Raw genomic sequence first — 22,280 nt, forward strand, 5'->3', positions numbered from 1 at the left:
ATTAAATTGCGTTTTCTTAGTCCAGAAAAACACTTTCATTCATTGTTCACTTAAATCATAATTTATTTGATTCTTTTCATAGTTTACGTTGCAATTTGTTGTTTCATTTCAAAGTTCATCAATGTGTTATAAATTTTAGAAATCAGGCAAATATCAAGCGTGTCCAATGCATTTCGGGCACTGACGTAATGTGCCCTTCATCAGGGAAATGACACTAAAAATAAAGGTAAAACAAAATATCAATAATTCTAGTCCTAGATCAATGACATTACATTGCAGTTCGCAGAGTAAAACATACAAAATGAATAACATGTGTTTCCTTGACATGTGCGTCATGCAGTTAGCAAACAACGGGTAGTGCTGTAAGGGACAAGTGAATTAGGATTTGTGGTGGGGTATGATAGAAAAAACGGTCCGACATTTACTCACATGCCTGTTGTAACGGTCTGGCGGTTAATCTGTAATGATACGGGGGTCTGGTTTAGACGGTTGACTAGTTTACGAAGGGCAGAATATATGCGCAATGTAAGAATACGCTACGGGCGTGTAGACTAACCTGTGAGTTGTTAGAAGCGTGGCTCGATATCCAGTCTGCCTATCTCCGTAGTGCCGGTACAGCGGATAACTTCCGGCGTACATTGGTTTGAAGTTATTCACTCGATCACGTGTGATAGAGAGTGAAAAAAGACTGGCGTCTGTGACCCAGTATCGGGTTGTAACAACTATGGGAGCGGGGGTAAAGTCATTGTCAAACTTTAGGTCATCCTAATGTGCGGTGGGCTGTGTGAAACGAACAAAATGTGAGAAGTATAAAAAATACACATGTGTTAACCAAATATCATGATTGAAAAAATAGTAGCCGATCGGTGCGAGGATACGATCTTAAATGGGGATGTACAGTGGATGGAGGGTGGGGCGAGTAATGGGATGAGCTAACGTCAGGTGGTATGTGCTTAGGTAGAAATTATATGGGTAAAAACGGTGTCAAGGTGTCGGGAACATGCACAATAACAATTCAGACGATTTACAGAGCAAAGTTATTACAGGTAGCAAGAAAATTCTATCCTTTCATTTAAACCAGCCGGTTTCTGGGTAGATAATCTATGAATCCAGAAATTCTCTCTTCTTAGTAGTTGCTTGTTGTTGTTTACACCCTCATATTTTGGAACAGTCTCTAGTACAATGAACTTCACTTGGGAGACATTATGTTGTGATTCAACAAAATGAGCCGAAAGAGCTGATTTCATGTTCTTTAGTCTGATGTTTGACTTATGTTCGGTCAAACGTACTTTGATGCGTCTCTCGGTTTTTCCAACATACATCTTCCCGCACGGGCATTTAATCCCGTATATTAGGTTACTCGAATCACAGGTGGCATTGACATGAAGTTTTATTGCATAACCTTGTGTGGGGTGATTAATAGTATGTCCTTTGATTATACTGTTGCAGTTGCCGCAGTTCAGGCAAGGTTTCGTGCCATGGTGTGTAGTGATGTCTTTAGGTTTGGTTTGCAAGATTTCTCCTAAGTTCTTGGCTCTAGTGTAGGCAAATAACGGGGGTTGGTCAAATGCTCTGTTGAAATCCGGTTCTATTTTCAATATGGACCAGTGTTTCATGATTATCTGTTTGAATTTTTTGCTGTTTGTGGAATATTTAGAGACTACTACCATTCGGGTTTGTTCTGTTTTGACTGTTGGTGTCAGAAGTTTAGTTCTTTCCATGTTAACAACTCTCTCCTTGGTTTCATCCATTAAAAGTTTGGGATAACCTCTTTTCAAAAATTTGGTTGACATCTCATTTAATCTTAAGTTTAGAGTGGTTTGATCCGAAGTGATTCTTTTAACTCTTGCCATTTGTGAGTATGGCAGGTTTCTGATTAGATTCGGTTCATGAAAGCTGGAATGCAGTAGCATATTATTCCTGTCTGTTGATTTGACGAAAAGGTCTGTTTCAAACCCATTTGGTGTTATGGTTACCTTGACATCCAGAAAATTTACTGATGTGCCAGAAATATCCCACGTTAATTGAATCCTTTGGTCAATGCTGTTAAACTTATTTAGTTGGTTTTTTAGTTTGTCCTCTGATTCCGTCCAAATGATGAAATAATCATCAATGTACCTTGATATCATTTTCAAATGGTCTGTCCAGTTCTTGTCCTTCAAAATGTGTTGGGTCTCATACCAGTGCATGAACATGTTTGCGTATACCGGTGCGGCCGAATTGCCCATGGCCATTCCTGTAAGTTGTTGGTACCACTTATCTTTGACTCTAAAGTAGCTATGATATAGCGTAAATTGCATCAACTCCATTAAAAACAATTGAAAGTCTTGATCTATATCCGTGTTAAGGATAGCTGCTTCTATTGCTTCAATGCCCATGTTATGTGGTATGTTTGTGTATAAGCTACAAACATCTGCTGTGCATAGTAGTATCTTATCGTTGGGATGAGGTTCAATTTGTTGCAGTTTTAACAGGAATTGTGAGGTATCTTTGATATAAGTTACGGTTGATTGTACTGCTGGTTGTAAATACCTGTCAATTAGTTGGCCAATTGGTTGGTGTATGCTACCTCTGGTTGAGACTATTGGTCTCATGGGAGGGTTTCTTAGGTTCTTGTGGATCTTAGGTGTCATTCTTAGTGTTGGACTTTTTGAATCAATGGTTGTGAGAAAGTTCTTCGTTCTCTCAGTGATCGTTCCTTGTTGGTGTGCATGATCAATAATCCTTTTTAGTGTTTTGGTATATTCCATGGTGGGGTTTGAGTCCAATTCTTTGTATGTTAACTTGTCCATGATGTGTTCAGTGACTTTTTCATTATACATTGACATGTTCATAATGACAATTGCCCCTCCTTTGTCAGCATTGGTGAAGATTATTTGGTCATTGGTCGCTATTCTCTTGATGGTATCTAAATCCTTTTGTGTGATGTTTTTATTTTTAGGTTTTGAAAATTTGAGTTTGTTGAGATCTTGTTTGACAAGGCTCTCAAATAGATCCAGAGTTTTGTGACTGGAAGGTGCCTGAAATGTACTTTGTGGACGTAGTCCAAGTAGTTGGTCTTTATCTTGAGGTGGACGTTCCGGTAAGGTATTGTCAAAGAAATGCCTCAATTTGAGTTTGCGCATTAATTTAAAAAAACTCACTTCTTCTTCTAGACGATCCGCCTGGGTAGTCGGTACAAATGAGGTTCCCTTCTCCAGTAGTTTGAGTTGATAAGTGGTGAAATGGTGGTCACTTATGTTGATAACAAGGTTGTCTTTGGTTAGTTCTTCTTCGGTTTTTTCTCCAACTGCTTGGTGGTGGCTGTCGTGCTCCGGGTTGTGGGCGGGTCTCTCTCTTTCTCCTTTTCTTTTTCTTTTTCCTTGCCCTCTCCTGGGTCTCCTTTTTGCGCTTGGCCCTGGTCTAAAAAAGGGCTACTATCCTGTGAGTGGATGGTGGTGGCTTCCTCAGCTGGGACTGGTACTTGTGGTGTTCTTGTGGGTTGGCTTTTGCGAGGTCTCGTGTCCCACCTTGGACTATAAGTTGGGCGAAGTATATACATGGGCTGATGTATATGCCCAGAAACGCCGAAACCGCCCCTACAATTCTAACACGGATACCTCTTCGACGGATAGTGAATCCACCACGAGACCTCGCAAAAGCCAACCCACAAGAACACCACAAGTACCAGTCCCAGCTGAGGAAGCCACCACCATCCACTCACAGGATAGTAGTAGGATAGTAGGAAAAAGAAAAAGAAAAGGAGAAAGAGAGAGAACTAACCAAAGACAACCTTGTTATCAACATAAGTGACCACCATTTCACCACTTATCAACTCAAACTACTGGAGAAGGGAACCTCATTTGTACCGACTACCCAGACGGATCGTCTAGAAGAAGAAGTGAGTTTTTTTTAATTAATGCGCAAACTCAAATTGAGGCATTTCTTTGACAATACCTTACCGGAACGTCCACCTCAAGATAAAGACCAACTACTTGGACTACGTCCACAAAGTACATTTCAGGCACCTTCCAGTCACAAAACTCTGGATCTATTTGAGAGCCTTGTCAAACAAGATCTCAACAAACTCAAATTTTCAAAACCTAAAAATAAAAACATCACACAAAAGGATTTAGATACCATCAAGAGAATAGCGACCAATGACCAAATAATCTTCACCAATGCTGACAAAGGAGGGGCAATTGTCATTATGAACATGTCGATGTATAATGAAAAAGTCACTGAACACATCATGGACAAGTTAACATACAAAGAATTGGACTCAAACCCCACCATGGAATATACCAAAACACTAAAAAAGATTATTGATCATGCACACCAACAAGGAACGATCACTGAGAGAACGAAGAACTTTCTCACAACCATTGATTCAAAAAGTCCAACACTAAGAATGACACCTAAGATCCACAAGAACCTAAGAAACCCTCCCATGAGACCAATAGTCTCAACCAGAGGTAGCATACACCAACCAATTGGCCAACTAATTGACAGGTATTTACAACCAGCAGTACAATAAACCGTAACTTATATCAAAGATACCTCACAATTCCTGTTAAAACTGCAACAAATTGAACTTCATCCCAACGATAAGATACTACTATGCACAGCAGATGTTTGTAGCTTATACACAAACATACCACATAACATGGGCATTGAAGCAATAGAAGCAGCTATCCTTAACACGGATATAGATCAAGACTTTCAATTGTTTTTAATGGAGTTGATGCAATTTACGCTATATCATAGCTACTTTAGAGTCAAAGATAAGTGGTACCAACAACTTACAGGAATGGCCATGGGCAATTCGGCCGCACCGGTATACGCAAACATGTTCATGCACTGGTATGAGACCCAACACATTTTGAAGGACAAGAACTGGACAGACCATTTGAAAATGATATCAAGGTACATTGATGATTATTTCATCATTTGGACGGAATCAGAGGACAAACTAAAAAACCAACTAAATAAGTTTAACAGCATTGACCAAAGGATTCAATTAACGTGGGATATTTCTGGCACATCAGTAAATTTTCTGGATGTCAAGGTAACCATAACACCAAATGGGTTTGAAACAGACCTTTTCGTCAAATCAACAGACAGGAATAATATGCTACTGCATTCCAGCTTTCATGAACCGAATCTAATCAGAAACCTGCCATACTCACAAATGGCAAGAGTTAAAAGAATCACTTCGGATCAAACCACTCTAAACTTAAGATTAAATGAGATGTCAACCAAATTTTTGAAAAGAGGTTATCCCAAACTTTTAATGGATGAAACCAAGGAGAGAGTTGTTAACATGGAAAGAACTAAACTTCTGACACCAACAGTCAAAACAGAACAAACCCGAATGGTAGTAGTCTCTAAATATTCCACAAACAGCAAAAAATTCAAACAGATAATCATGAAACACTGGTCCATATTGAAAATAGAACCGGATTTCAACAGAGCATTTGACCAACCCCCGTTATTTGCCTACACTAGAGCCAAGAACTTAGGAGAAATCTTGCAAACCAAACCTAAAGACATCACTACACACCATGGCACGAAACCTTGCCTGAACTGCGGCAACTGCAACAGTATAATCAAAGGACATACTATTAATCACCCCACACAAGGTTATGCAATAAAACTACATGTCAATGCCACCTGTGATTCGAGTAACCTAATATACGGGATTAAATGCCCGTGCGGGAAGATGTATGTTGGAAAAACCGAGAGACGCATCAAAGTACGTTTGACCGAACATAAGTCAAACATCAGACTAAAGAACATGAAATCAGCTCTTTCGGCTCATTTTGTTGAATCACAACATAATGTCTCCCAAGTGAAGTTCATTGTACTAGAGACTGTTCCAAAATATGAGGGTGTAAACAACAACAAGCAACTACTAAGAAGAGAGAATTTCTGGATTCATAGATTATCTACCCAGAAACCGGCTGGTTTAAATGAAAGGATAGAATTTTCTTGCTACCTGTAATAACTTTGCTCTGTAAATCGTCTGAATTGTTATTGTGCATGTTCCCGACACCTTGACACCGTTTTTACCCATATAATTTCTACCTAAGCACATACCACCTGACGTTAGCTCATCCCATTACTCGCCCCACCCTCCATCCACTGTACATCCCCATTTAAGATCGTATCCTCGCACCGATCGGCTACTATTTTTTCAATCATGATATTTGGTTAACACATGTGTATTTTTTATACTTCTCACATTTTGTTCGTTTCACACAGCCCACCGCACATTAGGATGACCTAAAGTTTGACGATGACTTTACCCCCGCTCCCATAGTTGTTACAACCCGATACTGGGTCACAGACGCCAGTCTTTTTTCACTCTCTATCACACGTGATCGAGTGAATAACTTCAAACCAATGTACGCTGGAAGTTATCCGCTGTACCGGCACTACGGAGATAGGCAGACTGGATATCGAGCCACGCTTCTAACAACTCACAGGTTAGTCTACACGCCCGTAGCGTATTCTTACATTGCGCATATATTCTGCCCTTCGTAAACTAGTCAACCGTCTAAACCAGACCCCCGTATCATTACAGATTAACCGCCAGACCGTTACAACAGGCATGTGAGTAAATGTCGGACCGTTTTTTCTATCATACCCCACCACAAATCCTAATTCACTTGTCCCTTACAGCACTACCCGTTGTTTGCTAACTGCATGACGCACATGTCAAGGAAACACATGTTATTCATTTTGTATGTTTTACTCTGCGAACTGCAATGTAATGTCATTGATCTAGGACTAGAATTATTGATATTTTGTTTTACCTTTATTTTTAGTGTCATTTCCCTGATGAAGGGCACATTACGTCAGTGCCCGAAATGCATTGGACACGCTTGATATTTGCCTGATTTCTAAAATTTATAACACATTGATGAACTTTGAAATGAAACAACAAATTGCAACGTAAACTATGAAAAGAATCAAATAAATTATGATTTAAGTGAACAATGAATGAAAGTGTTTTTCTGGACTAAGAAAACGCAATTTAATGTGTGTGCCAATTAGGGATGACACCAGATTCTGTCTGGTTTCACATACTCTGCAATTTCTTGACGTCGTAGGGCACTCGACGCCTCCTAATTGAGCACCACCAAACTTGAACAACGTACAACTAACTTGAATAAATCACAGTAAAACCAGCAGTGCATCCACCCGAACTTTACTACAAAAAACGATTGGGACAGAGGGCAGAAAGACTGGTACAGAGGGCAGAAAGGCACAAAAAACGAGTGGGACAGAGCATAAAAGCACAAAAAACGAGTGGGACAGAGGACAGAAAGGCACAAAAAACGAGTGGAACAGAGGGCAGAAGGGCAAAAAAACGAGTGGCACAGAGGGCAGACAGGCACAAAAAACTAATGACATAGAGGCATAATACAGAAATATAGGGGCAGCTAAGAACAGAAGGCAGAACGGGCAGAGAGGCCCGGGTGCAGCGAGGGAAACAGAAGGGAAAACTGGGCAGAGACACGGGCAGCGAGGAGTACAGAAGGAAAGACCGTGCAGAGAGAGCATGGGGATAGAGAGGGGAACAGAGGATAGAAAACGGGGCATGGACCACGTACAGGCAGCGGGAACAGACAACAGCAGTCAGAGACACAATGAAAATACAGGCAATACAATAAATTTGCAAACTGCCCTTAAGACCCTTATTGTGGCTCTGTATGTGTGAAAATGCATCATCTTTTCACTTTTTAAAGTAAACGTTTTGAGTGCCATTTGGTGCCGCAGACACGCGCGGTTTGGTTCCTGGCGCACATAGCCATGGTTGCAGCGCACAGAGACCCTCCAGTGCCGCACACAGAGGAAATAAATTAGAGGGAACATTGCCTGTGAGAGTCAGTTTTTTTTTCCGGCTCCTTCAGGCAGGATCTCTGAACACCCCAGTTGTTTTTTCACACCTCTATTTTTTCTTAAATTCCAGCACTTCTAAAAACAGCTGTACTTGACAAGTTGACATCCCTTTTGTTGAGTAAATGAATGTTTTGCTATTTCTGACAGGATGCTTTTATCACATTGCGCTCTCATTCTTAAATTCCCATTGTGCGGAAGAACGAAGGCAAGCACTGATGCTTATAAAGTCTGTGCGGTATGTCTGTCACCTAAACACCTCACAAAAGGATGTGACATTTGTAAAACAAATGTAAAAACGGGTGCTTAAAGACGGAGAGGGCATTAAGTTGTGTGATTTGATGCAAGACTTTAAGGCAGAAAAAGAAAGAAAGAAGAGAAAGAGAATGGAAAGGTCATTTTCTCACCAGTCTGTGGAAAAGCATCAAAAATTAGGTACACGCCCCCACAGAGGGAGATGCAAAGACCAAAAATCTCCTTCTCTACATCAAAGCCATCATCATCTTTGCCATTCACTGACGTCAATAACATCGATGTTGCCATCGAGAGGTTTAGCACTGTCTTGTTTGCCATCCAAGGAAGGGTCAATGTTAATGCATCATCATCACCGCTTGGCATCTCAAACGACAGCAAGAGTGACATCACTGCTGTTGATGTTGAAGACTACAGCGGCGCCATCTTCAGTGCCATCACACTTCCACCAGTCTGCGTCAAAGTCGCAGCGCTCCATGTTGAAGACAAAGACTCATTCAGCATCAAAAAGACACCATTCCCCGTTGAAGGCTATGGCAATGCAGTCTTGCTTGATGTCGATCGCACCTCTCTTAGCGTCAAGGGTACCTCAAGTCAGCTTATCCTCTTCTGAATAGTCCAGATCTCCCCCTACACATTCATCTGTCTCTCAGCAGTCAGAGGTTCCGTTGGATCCGTTGGAGACCATGCTTCCTACTATTAGAAAATGGAAAGCTTTAACTTCAACTTCTCCTTATCAGTCTCCGGGTAGGATTTCACCAGTCAACGATATTATCACTTTTCAGGATGCGTTAGTAAGGTGATACAGAGCTAAATATAATGGTGGATGCTCCTCAACCAACTATATCCGTGAGCTGGAAACTCTGCAGCCAAAAACAATGCCAAGACCTATTTTTCCTGGTCTTCTGAACACAGAGTAAATGTTCCTTACTTCAGCCACAAATAAATCTGCAACACCAAGGCTTCCAAAAAAAAAGTACAGACCTCCTCAACAGGGTCCGGATTTCCTACGAAAGTTCTAAAACCAGATTCAATAATTGCACCAGTGGTGAGTTAAAGGCATGCTTCTTCTCCGGAATCCACAGCCCCACCAGATAGGGAGAGTAAATGAATGGATGCCATTGATAAGAAAGCCTGTGGAACATCCTCCACCCATTTAAGGAATGACAATTTTGCTGCCCTGTAGGACAGATATCACGAGAAATCTAGGATGGAGTGATGGCCTTTGTGTCTGATTTGGCTACTCTCAGATTGTTTAAGCCAGCCCCTGTAAGCCATTAGGGGTCATCTGGACTTTCTGCACAGTGTATCTCGATTTGATACATTATATAGAAAGCCAGCTTTACAGAAATATCATACAAAACGGGTATGCACTCATTTTCAAGAACACTCCACCAACGGTTTGTCCACTACCTGTCACAATGGCTCGTCTAGACTAACCCCTTCAAGAGACATCTATTCTACTGCAGAAAAGAGCAATAGAAAAAGTTCCCTCACATCAGCTCAACAAAGACGTTTAAAATATACTTCATATTTTGTGGGGAGCTAATGATCACAGTGCTAAGCAAGAATCAAATATGTACACCTACTGATTGTGTTACTGTTTGAATTTATTCCTAAATCTTATATCTCAAGACGATTGCAAGTTTTTTCAAAAACATTGTTCATTGAATTACTTTCAGATTATTACCCAAAGACACAATGTTCATGACAACATAGTTCACAGCATCTTGTCAGAGGTGTTTCTACAGATGATTGAAATATCTCAATATTTTGAGCCAACATGTGTATCGCGGCGGTATTTGCTGCTTCTTCAGGGCCAATGCTATTAAACTGATGACTAGTGTTTAATAATAGAATCCTGATAGTGCTTGGGAATAATCCCTCTCATAATAATGGATGGCCAATGTTCTTGGACTTCAGTTAGGTTCTTATTCTTAATTCAAGCATAATTTATTTATAAGTGTCTTTCTAAGTCCTTTCATGCCTTGCCAGAATTTGAATGGTGGCCGATAACTATTTTATTTCTCTTTTCAGCACCAATTTTTGTTTTCCAAAGACCGTTTTGTTACACTTGATATCTATAAACTGACATGAACGTTGCCGTTCCTTCGTGCATTTTACGTAGAGATGGGAACTTAGGTGATCATGATGACAAGATAGCCCAATGTTTCTTTATATCAGATATTCCCTCACATAAAAAAAAGATATGCTCTGTGCAGTGGACCTACGAGATGCATATTTTCATTTTCCAATTGATCATCGCCACAGACAGTTTCTAAGATTCCTAGTGGGAACAGATCATTATTAATACGTTGTGCTTTCTTTCGCATTCTAGTCAGCCCCCCAGAACTGTCTCCAAATGCATGGCAGTGGTAGCAGCATATTTAAGAAGAAAGGTATTTTCCTATAGCCATACCTGGATGACTGGTTAATAAAAGCAGAGTTTCTCAGCCAAGCAAAGAAAGACTTCACAACCATGACAACCCTGTTATTGAAGATGGGTTTTCAAATCAATGCTGAGAAATCGATCTCCACTTCAGTTCAGTGTTCATCTTTCTAGGGGCAAGAATAGATACTCAAATGGAAAAAGTGTTTTCTTTGGAGGAGAGAGTATTATCAATCCAGATGAAATGTGCACAGGTAATGCAGCAAGTCAAATGAACTGTCCATCGGATAGCCTCTCCTCTGGGATCAATTGTATCCTGCCTATTCATAGTACCAAATGTACATTTTTTCTTGAGACCTCTACATAGTTACCTAGAGATCAGTGGTTGCAGAGACTGGTCATTGGGCAGATAAAATATCTCCAACTGAGAATGCTCGGCAATCTCTCACCTGGTGGACCAAATCTCACTATCTACTAGCAGAAGTACCATTTGAGAAGAAAATGTCCATGCAGACTATCATCAGACGCAGCACTGGAATACCTATCAATTTAAGGGCGTTCGTTTCAAAAGGAGAAGTCTTATCACACAAATTTGTCCGAGCTCAAAGCTGTACATCGAGCTCTCGTGGCTTTTCTTCCGTCTTTCACTGCCAAAGATCTAATGAACCAAACGGACAATACCACTATTCTGTACTTTGTAATGGGGCAAGCACCCGTTCAACAGTAGAAATGACAATTTAGTTTTTTTACTGTGGGAACATGTAAAAGTACATGTTCTACTTTTCAATATACAGCACCACTATCCATGGCAGGTCAGGTCTCGCTAATTAAAATGATTGTGCTGTCCACATTATTATATTTATTTCAAAACATCCCTATCGCAAAGAAATTCTTTTTAACTCTACAGTCCCATTTGATAAGACTGGTATGGGGGGGCAGACACCCTAGAGTTGGGTGGAGGGTGATGACTCTCCCCTGCGACAGAGGCGGGTTTGGGGTGCCCGATTTTAGACTATATTACTTAGCTGCGCAGTGCAGTTTTACTCAGGCACGGTCCCACCCGGATGCCAGAATCCCTTACCTCCGACCGGAAATAGACTCCGTCCTACCTGACACACTTGCAGCACTCCTGCCGAAGGGTTTTCCCAGAGATCCCACTGATATCCAGCCTGCCTCAACCACCAGTTGGGCCTGGGACCAATTGAGTTGCATCACCCACACTTCATTGTTTCACTCCTCCGATCTCTCACTCCCTAACCCTAAAATGATCCCCATCACTAGTGAAAAGTTAATACAGAATACTTGCCTTAAATTTGGCATTGTGAAGATGGGCGACCTATTCCCCAGTGGACATGTTTTCGATCCAGAGGATGATGCCCTTTTCCCTGACGCCACCTTCGTGGACAGATTTGTCCTTTCGCGCATTCGCTCTGCCCTGCGGGCTACCTTTCCTGACTACCCTTTAGAGCCCCCTTCCTTCCTCCGCTTACTAAGGTGATTGGCAGTGAAAAAGGGGTGCACATCGTGTCCCAGCTCTATAAGGCGTGCGCTGCCACTTTGCCGGTTAATCTTGGGAGGGAGTCCTGAGTGGTTCAATTTCAGACGAACAATGGGACGCCTGCTGTGTAGTCACCAACAAGATCTCCCTCAACAGCAGACACAAATTACTTCACTTTAAGTTTCTGCGTAGGATGTACATCACCCCGGCCAGACTCCATAGAATAGGCACTACTAGGACACATCACTGCACCAGGTGCCGCGCCCCAAATGCTGATTTCACCCACCTGGCTTGGACTTGCCCGAATGTACAAACATATTGGGTGGCTGTTCATGTGAAAGTGAGTGAAATGATCAAGGGTTCATATGACCCCGTAGCCTAAGATTGCACTACTGGGTTACGTAGCTCAGTTCCCACAGGCTATACGCAGATTTGTCGCTATAAGTTTGCTCCTGGCCAAAAGGGAGGTGGCGATTCACTAGGGTGGCAGAACGACTCTCTCGGTGAAAGGATGATTAAAGAGTATGGCATCTTGTTCTACAAATAGTGACATTTATGCAGCAACAGTTCCCCCCCACTTCCAGACCCAAAGATATATGGGGTCCCTTTAGGGCGTATCTCCGCGCCCAGAAACTGACCCCCTCCACATCAGCAGATCATGGAATAGTTCCTGTCAGAGTGGGCTAGACTATTACACTGTGTATGGCACGTTCCATCTCTTGGGCGATGGGTTAGTTTCTATTACCACAGCCGCGATGTGTTCCGCCCTTGTACATGTTTTTCAATTCTGGTTAATAAGAGCTTGTAATGACTTGTGTGTTGGAATACGTGAGATCTGGTGACCATGCTCTGGGGCGGCATATGTGCACCACAACATTGTTGAAATGTATCATGGGAAATGTGTATTTCTGCCTGCACATGCTTGTCGAATTGTCCTTTAAATCAGTCTTGACAAGGGCAGTCATTGCATTGATAGGAATTTAGCATGCTTTGCTTGACCTAATAATACCATAATGTAAGAGTTTTAGGTGAAGCAGAAATTAATTGCCATAACTGTTAAGGAACTAAACACTTGTGAATGTGCATTTCAACACTGAACGGCGTGTCCTTTCGTTTGTGATTCATGTCACAGTTGCACACCAAGATTTCTACCTGTTGTTGAATGTTGCAATCTTGAAAATTTCAACTAAGTTGTCAGCGTTGTCTTACCTCTGTGTTTCTCCTCTTAAGTTATTGTAATGTTGACATTTTCAGTCAATGTCCATAACTATCTTTGTGTTGATTTAAAGAGTTTCAGATTTGGTGCTGAAATTGCCTATGTAGGTGCTACAATTCTGGATGTCACCAAGAACCTCCGAAATAAAACATTGGTCGGAGGCCGTCAAAAAGGTAGACCTGAAAGTGAATTTTAAATATTTTGTGGGTTTGAAAGGTAAACATACCTTTATTTTAATTTTTGTCATGGGCTGTTTGTTCTAGGAACAATCAACGGGTTCACAGGAGGTCAGAGTGCCATTTTGTCCCGAAGCAACAGCTGTGTATTTTCAGAAGCTGTGAGAGTTACTGAAGGAGAGAGGCCTGCCAGGATACACTTAATTGGAGTAAGAGCATTTATTTTTCTCATATTGTGAAAGCGCTTGCAAAAGGCACAAAGCAAAAACATTTATTTTTAGGGATCTGGTATTTAAGGATCTGATTTAGAGTTTGGCATAGGGGTTACTCTGTCACAAACTCACAAACATGATGGTTATATTTTCCTCCTTATTACAAATGCATTATATGTTGTGGCACTTGTGATAAGGTGGACAGAATATCTGTCATATTTGTGATGGATATCCGTCTACCAAACTCTTAAGTCAGACCCTGTATCTTTTTTGAAAGTTTTTATATAGCACCATTTAACCTAAAGGTTTTAGAACTTTTTATATGTAAAGAAGGACACAAAACTACAGTTTAAGCAGGAAAGGAGCGGGGCATGAAGATGGAAAGCCAATAGATACTCCCTCTTCATTATTCCCTGTCACCTTAGTTGTGTGTAGCTGCAAAGGGCTTACTGGAGAGACAGTTCAGTTTAGAGGAGAGGGGTACAGTTGCTTGGATAAGTATATCTTAGTAAGCAACTAAATGAAAGTAGATCTTGTTGAAATATGCTTCTGAGGGGAAGGAAATACAGTCCTGTAAGAAAGTGGCTCTGTATATACTGCGCCAAAGTAAGGTTCAGTGTGCGCAGAGTCCACAGTCCCCAGAGGTATGGCAGAGGCTAAAGTTAGATATAACCTTACTCTCTAAAGTGGTAGCTTGGTTGAGCAGTAAGGCAGTGTCAGAGGACAGTGTAAAGCATTTGTTGTACACACTCAGTCAGAAAATGGTCTCCCACACTCAAGAACTGACTCTAGGCCAATTGTTTTGTATATAAAAATATATAGTTACTTTATTTTAGAACCACAGTAGGTATCATAAATACTTTCTCAGAATGAGATGTTGCAATTGAATATTTTCAAATCGAAGTTGACTTTTAAATGCAATGGTTACAGTTGTTGCAATATGCAGCACAAGTTTAAACACAAAATATCATTGAGCTCAATGGAAGTTTTTAAGTAAATGCAATAAAAATCACTTTACGTATGTTTTTCTAACTCAGGGCTGGATCTTGGATTCAGCCGTGGTGCATTTCCTGTAAACAGTTGAAATAAATCGTTTTTGTTATACATGCGATTATAAAGAAATATTTGCAAGTTTGGAAAATTGACAGAAGATGTTCTGGTAAAAACCAGGCAACGTATTCCTATGAAGGAAAATTGGGTTAACAGTAAATCATGGTTATAATTACCTTCTAGGTTCAGTGCTGGGCTGAGCGGTACAGCACTAGGATCTCTCCTGCATGCGGGTGAGTAAATTCGTTTTTGAGGTTCGGACGATTTTTAAGGAATATTTATAAGTTTGAAAAATCGATACGTAGAAGAAATTCTGAGTGAATCCCAGCCAATGTTACCCTATGGAGAAAATCAAGTTATCGGACTTTGGGTAAGTACTCTGCTGGCAAAGTTAAGGTTCTGGGGGTAGACTCGGGGATCTCCCCCGGATCAGGTAAGTACAGTTTTGCAGCGTGAATCTTTCTGGCTTCACTATGCTGTGCATTATTCCGCGGTCTAGTGGTTGGGTCCAGAATCTGAGTCTTTTCTTTCTTTTTCGTCGCCCAGGTGAACGTCGATGTCCCACCTTTTGGTGTACTTCCTGTGACGTTAGCACGCTTGCTGCAGAAGCTCCCACCTTTGGGCGCCATCTTCAGATTCTTTTTTCCGCCGTTGGGTCTGGATCGTTCCCGAGGGGCTCCAGAGTTTTGGAGGAAAGAAGACCGACATTTTTTGCACGGAAAAGACTGAGAAGACGATGAGGAACAACACCATCGAGCCGGAACGACGAAGAAGAAGGAGAACTTCGACGGAGAATGCACTCACACGGGGCCCCCTGAGCGCAAGAAATGGACAAGACACCCTTTAAATTCTGCCGTAACTGCCACCACAAATACACGCAGAAGGACCAGCACCCGGTTTGTAACCTCTGCCTACCGGTCGACCATGAGAGCAACGCCTGCTCCGCCTTCACACCGAAGACTCTCCGGGTTAGAGAGCGACAAAGAAGAGCCAATTACAATATGCAAGGCAAGGGACAACCACAGTCCCTTCGAGATCTGGGGCTCTCGAGCGATGAGGAGGACAACGTCGCCGGAGAAGACGACGACTACACAGTCGTAGAGATCGATAAGAAGACTTCTAAAGAGGTAGGAGAGTCGACGACCCCTAAGCCCCGACAGACCCTCGAAATTCCAAGTCAGGCTCTCGAAAAACAGAATCTAAGTCCTCTAAGGGAGCACTGGCGCCGAAAATCTCGACGGCCGCAGCTGCATCCAGGGACAAACAGCCCAGCGGATCCTTCGAAAAGGACTCCCACGCGGCGAAGACCGGCGAAAAGCCACGGTCATCGAAGCACGTCCCCGAAAAGGAACGTTCGTCTTCGAAAGAAAAGGACACGAAGGTCGCTTCAGCATTGTTTAAGGACCCGAAGCCCATTTCGACGTCGATGCAAACGTCGAAGAGATCAGCCAAACCGCTCGACGCTGAACAGGCCGCCGAAATGGAGAGAAAGAAAAGACGTCTCCAGGCCGAAATGGATAACATCCTACAAAGAAAGGAGGGGTTAGACGAAAAGTTGAAGAGGTTTGCAATTCCGTCTAAGCCAAAGACGGTGATCGTCGAAGTAGAAGAGGAGGATGACTTCGAGGCCGAAGAGCCGCCGAAAAGTCCCGAGACCCAGGACCATCCAGAGGAAGAAGCCTTCTACTGCGAGGAGGAGGGCGACGACGATCAGCGAACGATCCTCGGCTCAGCATCCTCGGGGACACAGGACCTGGAGTGGCAGGACCTCGACACAGAAAGCCCTGAAGAGGCCGTGGACACGTACCCTTCGATGCCAGATGACATTGGGACCTACAATATGGTCATCAAGAACGCGGCAACAGCTTTTGGAGTCAAGCTAGATGAGGAAAAACCGAAAGCAGACTTCCTCTTGGAGACCCTGCTCCCCACACAAACTAGGAGCCAGTACCTCCCCATGCTTGAGAGCATCATGGCCCAGGGGAAAGAGGCGTTCAAGGAACCGGCAACATGCAGTTCATTGACGCCGAGGACGGAGAAGTATAAACACTCCTCTAAGGATCCTCCCTACATCTGAGGATCAGTCACGGCAGACTCCATTATTGTGGCGACCGCTAGGAAAAGGGCAAATGTGCCAACAACATCAGGGTCACCACCAGACAAGAAAAGCAGGAGGATGGACCTAACAGGGAGGATGATAGAAAGAAATGCAGCCATGCACTGGCTCATGGCAAACTCTAATGCCCTGCTGAACAAGCACCAGTACCAAATTCTGGATGAGATCAGACTGCTGCTCAAGCACCTCCCAGACGAGTACGAACAAAGAGGTTCACACCTTGTGGAAGAAGGGAAAAACGTGGCAGTCTTGCCTCAAAACAGCCCTGGACGGAGCTGACACGTCCAGCAGGCTGATGATGTTGGGAATCACGGAGAGAAGGCAGGCCTGGCTCAGGATCTCAGGCTTCAAACCAGAGGTGCAGCACAACATTCTAAACACCCCGTTCAATGGGGAGACACTGTTTTGGGTGCTGGTGGATGAAAAACTCACCCAGCTCAAAAAAGAAAACGAAACTGCAAGGTCCATGGGGGCCTTACAATTCAGGGGGACGAAACTGGGTACTCTGTCGCGGAGACCGAATGGAAGAGGGGGAAACCAGCCAGGAACGTCACACCAGACTTTCCAACAGTCCCACCAGGAAGACAGCCAAACACAACAAGGACATCAAAAACAAACCTTTCGCGGGAGGGCGAACGGACGTGGATAAAATAAAATAGGGGGCCAACAACCCACCTCAGAGTGACTCTGTCATGCAATACGTGCCCACCCACAAAACTCCTCCCAGGGTGGAGCACAACAAGACCAACACAGGGTTACATGGCCAGAACATCAACGAACATGTAACACCAGTAGGAGGCAGGCTAAGTTATTTCTTCCGGGAGTGGAAGATAACCACTGACAAATGGATACTCAACATCATACAGTTCGGATACTGCATAGAACTGGAAAAGACACTGCCAAACAGGAAACCAAAAAGATGGGCGCTGTCAGGAAAAGAGCTAGAGCTACTTCAAAACGAAGCGAAGGAACTCCTCCAGAAGGAGGCCATCGAACCAGTATCATACAGAGAAAGTAACAAGGGAGTGTACTCAACCTACTTCCTGGTACCAAAGGTGGACGAATCACTGAGACCCATCCTGGACCTAAGGTTCCTAAACAAGTACATAAAGACACAAACGTTCAAGATGACGTCTCTACAAGAGGTCATTCCTCAGATAGGAGACGGAGACTTCATGGCCACCATATACCTCAAAGATGCCTACCTTCACATCCCAATGAACAGGCAGCACAAGCATCTATTGAGATTTACCATCAACAAAGATCACTACCAGTTCACAGCCCTAGCATTCGGACTAAAATCCGCACCAAGGGTCTTCACAAAGTGCCTCGCAGCAGTGGCAGCGCACCTAAGGATGGAAGGGATACATGTATACCCTTACCTGGACGACTGGCTAATAAAGACAAGTTCATGCAGGAAATGTAAAGAACACGCACAGCGCATGACAAGTACACTGGTTGACCTGGGATTCTCCATTCACTGGGTGAAATCCTCAATGGAACCAGGGCAAGTAAAAAATCTTCCTAGGAGCACAGATCGAGACCATACAGAGCAGGGTGTTCCCCAGCGACAAAAGAACAATGGCCCTGCTGAAGGAGATGCGCCTCAACCAGAAGGGGCAAGCTCTGACAGTGAGGACAGCGAGCAAGATCATGGGCATGATGGCCTCCTACATACCTCTGGTCCCAAATGTACGGCTCCACATGAGACCATTCCAGGAATGGCTGCAAGAAAAATGGTCACAAGCTACAGGAAGTTGGGAAGATCTAGTGGTTGTAACGCACGCAGTGCAGGAGGAGATGTTGTGGTGGAACAAGGAGAACATAACGGAAGGGAAGCCTTTAACACCACCGACCCCAACAGTGACCATAACGACAGACGCATCCCAGAAGGGATGGGGAGCTCACATGAGCAAGCTCAGGGTGAGGGGTCTATGGACTCCAGCGGATGCGGTCAAACACATCAACTACCTGGAACTAAAGACAGTGTTCCTCGCCCTGAAGGCCTTCCAGACAAACTGTACAACCAGAGAGTGTTGATCCAGACAGACAACACGACAACGATGTTCTACATCAACAAGCAGGGAGGAACACAATCAGCCCCACTATCGAACCTAGCACAGGAGATATGGAGATGGGCCATCCCACTAAAAATAGACCTGCTAGCCATACACCTACCAGGGAAGGACAATGTTGACGCAGACTGGCTCAGCAGACAGACATCGGCCTCCCACAAGTGGGAGCTCAACACGCAGGAAACGCAAAGTCTATTCAGAAGGTGAGTAACACCGACAATAGACCTATTTGCAACACGCCAGAATGTAAAATGCCGAAACTTCGCATCCAGGCAACCAGGGGAAGGGTCTCTGGAGAATGCCTTATGGATAAGCAGGTCGAAAACATTTGCTTACGCTTTTCCCCCGATACCTCTGATACACAGAGTACTCAACAAGTGTAGATCCAGCAACATGACTCTGATCCTGGTGGCACCCCAGTGGGCCAGGCAGACCTGGTACTCACAGATAATGGAAATGGCACAGGGTGCACCCCACAAGTTCGGGAAAACCCATGCAAACGGAGAAGTACTACATCCAGAGCCAGAGAGCCTCAGCCTAGCAGCATGGCTCCTAAAGACATAGAGTTTGCACACCTGAAGTTACCTGAAAGCACCCTGCGGGTACTACGAGAGGCAAGGAGACCTAGCACACGAAGGTGCTATGTGGCAAAATGGAAGAGGTTTACACAATGGTGCAGCAAGAAAAAGCTACACAAGAAGATGACAAGGGAGTCAACGGTGCTAAGATAGCTCACGCACCTACTGGAGGCAAAACTAAGTTCATCCTCGCTAAGAGTACACCTAGCCGCGATAGTAGCCTACACAAGAGGAGAAACAGGGAAGAGCTTCTTTACTTCACAGATTGTAAAAAGATTCCTGGAAGGGGCAAAGAGGATTGCACCACCAAAGAGGATGCCACCACTGCATGGAACCTCAATGTAGTCCTAACAGAGCTCATGAAAGCGCCCTTTGAACCTATTCATAAGGCCACCCTACAAATGCTAACAATGAAAACAGCCTTCTTGGTGGCAATCACCTCGCTGCGCAGGGTGATCGAACTACAGGCTCTAACGCTACAAGAACCCTACATCCAAATACACAATGATAGGGTGGTAATGAGAACTGACCCACACTTTATGCCAAAGGTGGTGTCAAGGTTCCACATCAACCAGACAGTACAAATACCAAGCTTCTTTCAGAAACCGACCACAAGCGCAGAGCGGGCACTGCACACTCTGGACGCTAGAAGGGCAGTAATGCACTACATAGAAAGAACCAAGGAACACAGGAAGACAAAACAGTTCTTTGTGTCCTTCGCAAGCAGTTTCATGGGTAGACCAGTAACAAAGGGAACCATCGCTCGATGGATCGCACAAACTATACAATTCTGCCACAGACAGGCAGACCAAAGAACTAGCAGAGGGGCCACGGGCCCACTCTACCAGGAAAAAAGAGGCAACGATAGCCTTCCTGGCTAACACACCCATTCAAGACATATGCCTGGCGGCAACATGGGCTTCGGTGCACGCGTTCACTAAGCACTACTGCATGGATATACAAATGAACAAGGAAGAACAAGTAGGACAGAAAGTGCTTCAACATATATTCAACAACCAACGCTCATCTCCCACCCAGCCGCCACAAACATAACAAACCGCTGCAAAGTCTATGCACAGCATAGTGAATCCAGAAAGATTCACGCTGCAAAATGAATAGTTTTTTACATGTTGGTGTAGTTTTGCAGCTTGAAGATCTTTCTGTATTCACTAGCAAACCCACCCACCTCCACCAGAAAGATGAGGTTGGAGAAGCAGGTGGTAATACAAGGACAATGCAGAAACAGACACCTTGAAGGACAAAGCGGATACATCTCTTAATTGAAAAGAAATACTGGACATTGCCAAAGGATTCGCAAACAAGAACACAAAACAAGAAAAAAGAATCCGAAGATGGGGCCCAAAGGTGGGAGCTTCCGCAGGAAGCATGCCGACTTCACAGGAAGTACACCAAAAGGTGGGACGTCGACGCCCACCTGGGCGATGAAAAAAAAAAAGAAAGAAAGGAAAGACTAGGATTCCAGACCCAACCACTAGACCGCGGGATAATGCACAGCATAGTGAATCCAGAAAGATCTTCAAGCTGCAAAACTACACCGACAGGTAAGAAACTATTTGTTGTTACACCCTCACCGGCACTGGGGCAGCCGGGTGCAGAGTGAGTTGGCCCAATGTTATCCTATGGAGGATAGGGGGCCTTTGGTTGGTGGCTGCTAGCAGGCAGACCACGCGGTTGTGGGAGCTGCGCTCCTGGTCACTTACCCAGGGCAAGTGGGGAAGTATAGTAGGGTAGTTGCTGCACTTCCAGCGACACTCGGGCGGCTGGGTGCAGGGTGCTTTTGGGCCTACGGGCGCCCAATGTTATTCAATGGGAGACTTGGAAGTTGAACAAAGGCTGCAGGCTCGGGGATGGAGATTCTTCAGATGCGAACACCACTTCGAGAGGTAAGTTGGGATCTTGGAGGCTAGGTAGACACCCAGGAGTTGAGCACAGGGGGCCGTGGGGTGCCGGGTGCAGGGGTGTCTTTGGACGTCAGGAAATCTTACCCTCAGCTGGTCGGGGTTTGAGGGGTCCCTTGTTGTGAGGCTACAGGCATCTTCAGGATCGTCGAGGAGGGCCCTTGGGTGCTGGATTCCAGGTCGCAGTCGCCGGGGGGAATGTCCTTGTGGTCTTTGTCCACTCAGGCACGGGCCAGGCTCGGCGGGTGCAGAGTGTGCTGGATTCGCGTTTCCTGGTTGACACCAAGGGTTGTTGCTGTTTGAGCAGAACCACTGCTCATGGGAGTCCCAGTCTTTAGATGAGCAAGGCAGGCAGGTCCTCCGGGGTTTTCGAGGTTGCTGTCCGCTAGAGACGCCGGGGTTTTAGCAGGAGCAGGATCAAGGATCAACAGGCCTGTAGGGCTAGTACCAAGTCAGTTGGTGTCGTCCTCTTGTTAGCAGCTGCACGGCAGGTCTTTTTTCTTCTTGTTCTTCTTTCTTGTTTAAAATCTGGATCTGAGGAAGGAAGGTTAGGGGTCCCCCTAAATACTAAATTTAGGGGCATTACAGGTAGGGCGAGGGCAGGGACCAATGGGTCCCTGCCCTGGGGTGACTACACCCCCTATCCTGCCACTCTCCAGTGGGAGGGGGGCAGGGCCCTACCTCTGATTAGGTAGGGCTCCCCATCCTCAAGATGGCTGGAGCCCGGAGTTGTGCTTCACCTCTCCTCTACCACCTGAGGGGTGGGGTTTGCGGAAGCTGGCACACCCCCTTTCCTCACTTAGGGTTTCCCGCCTGTCTTCCCGCCAAAGTGGGGGTTAGAACCGTTGGGGGCCAGTTGCTGAGTACCGCTAGTGGCCTGGAGAAGCCCACAAAGGCAGCATGCCTTTGAAGCTT

At 44.4% G+C, this 22,280-nt stretch overlaps 1 protein-coding gene across 1 annotated transcript in view; it reads left to right on the top strand.

Annotated features, from left to right (window-relative positions):
* FBH1 (F-box DNA helicase 1) overlaps positions 1-22,280 on the top strand; it is a 618,156-nt gene that overhangs the window by 436,424 nt on the left and 159,452 nt on the right. The window contains exons 14-15 of the mRNA XM_086918941.1: positions 13,313-13,412; positions 13,503-13,624. Of these exons, the coding sequence (XP_086775067.1) occupies positions 13,313-13,412; positions 13,503-13,624 (222 nt within the window). The remainder of the gene's footprint in view (positions 1-13,312; positions 13,413-13,502; positions 13,625-22,280) is intronic.

This window comes from Lissotriton vulgaris, chromosome 1_1 (genome assembly GCF_964263255.1).
Source record: "Lissotriton vulgaris chromosome 1_1, aLisVul1.2, whole genome shotgun sequence".
Lineage (NCBI taxonomy): Eukaryota > Metazoa > Chordata > Amphibia > Caudata > Salamandridae > Lissotriton > Lissotriton vulgaris.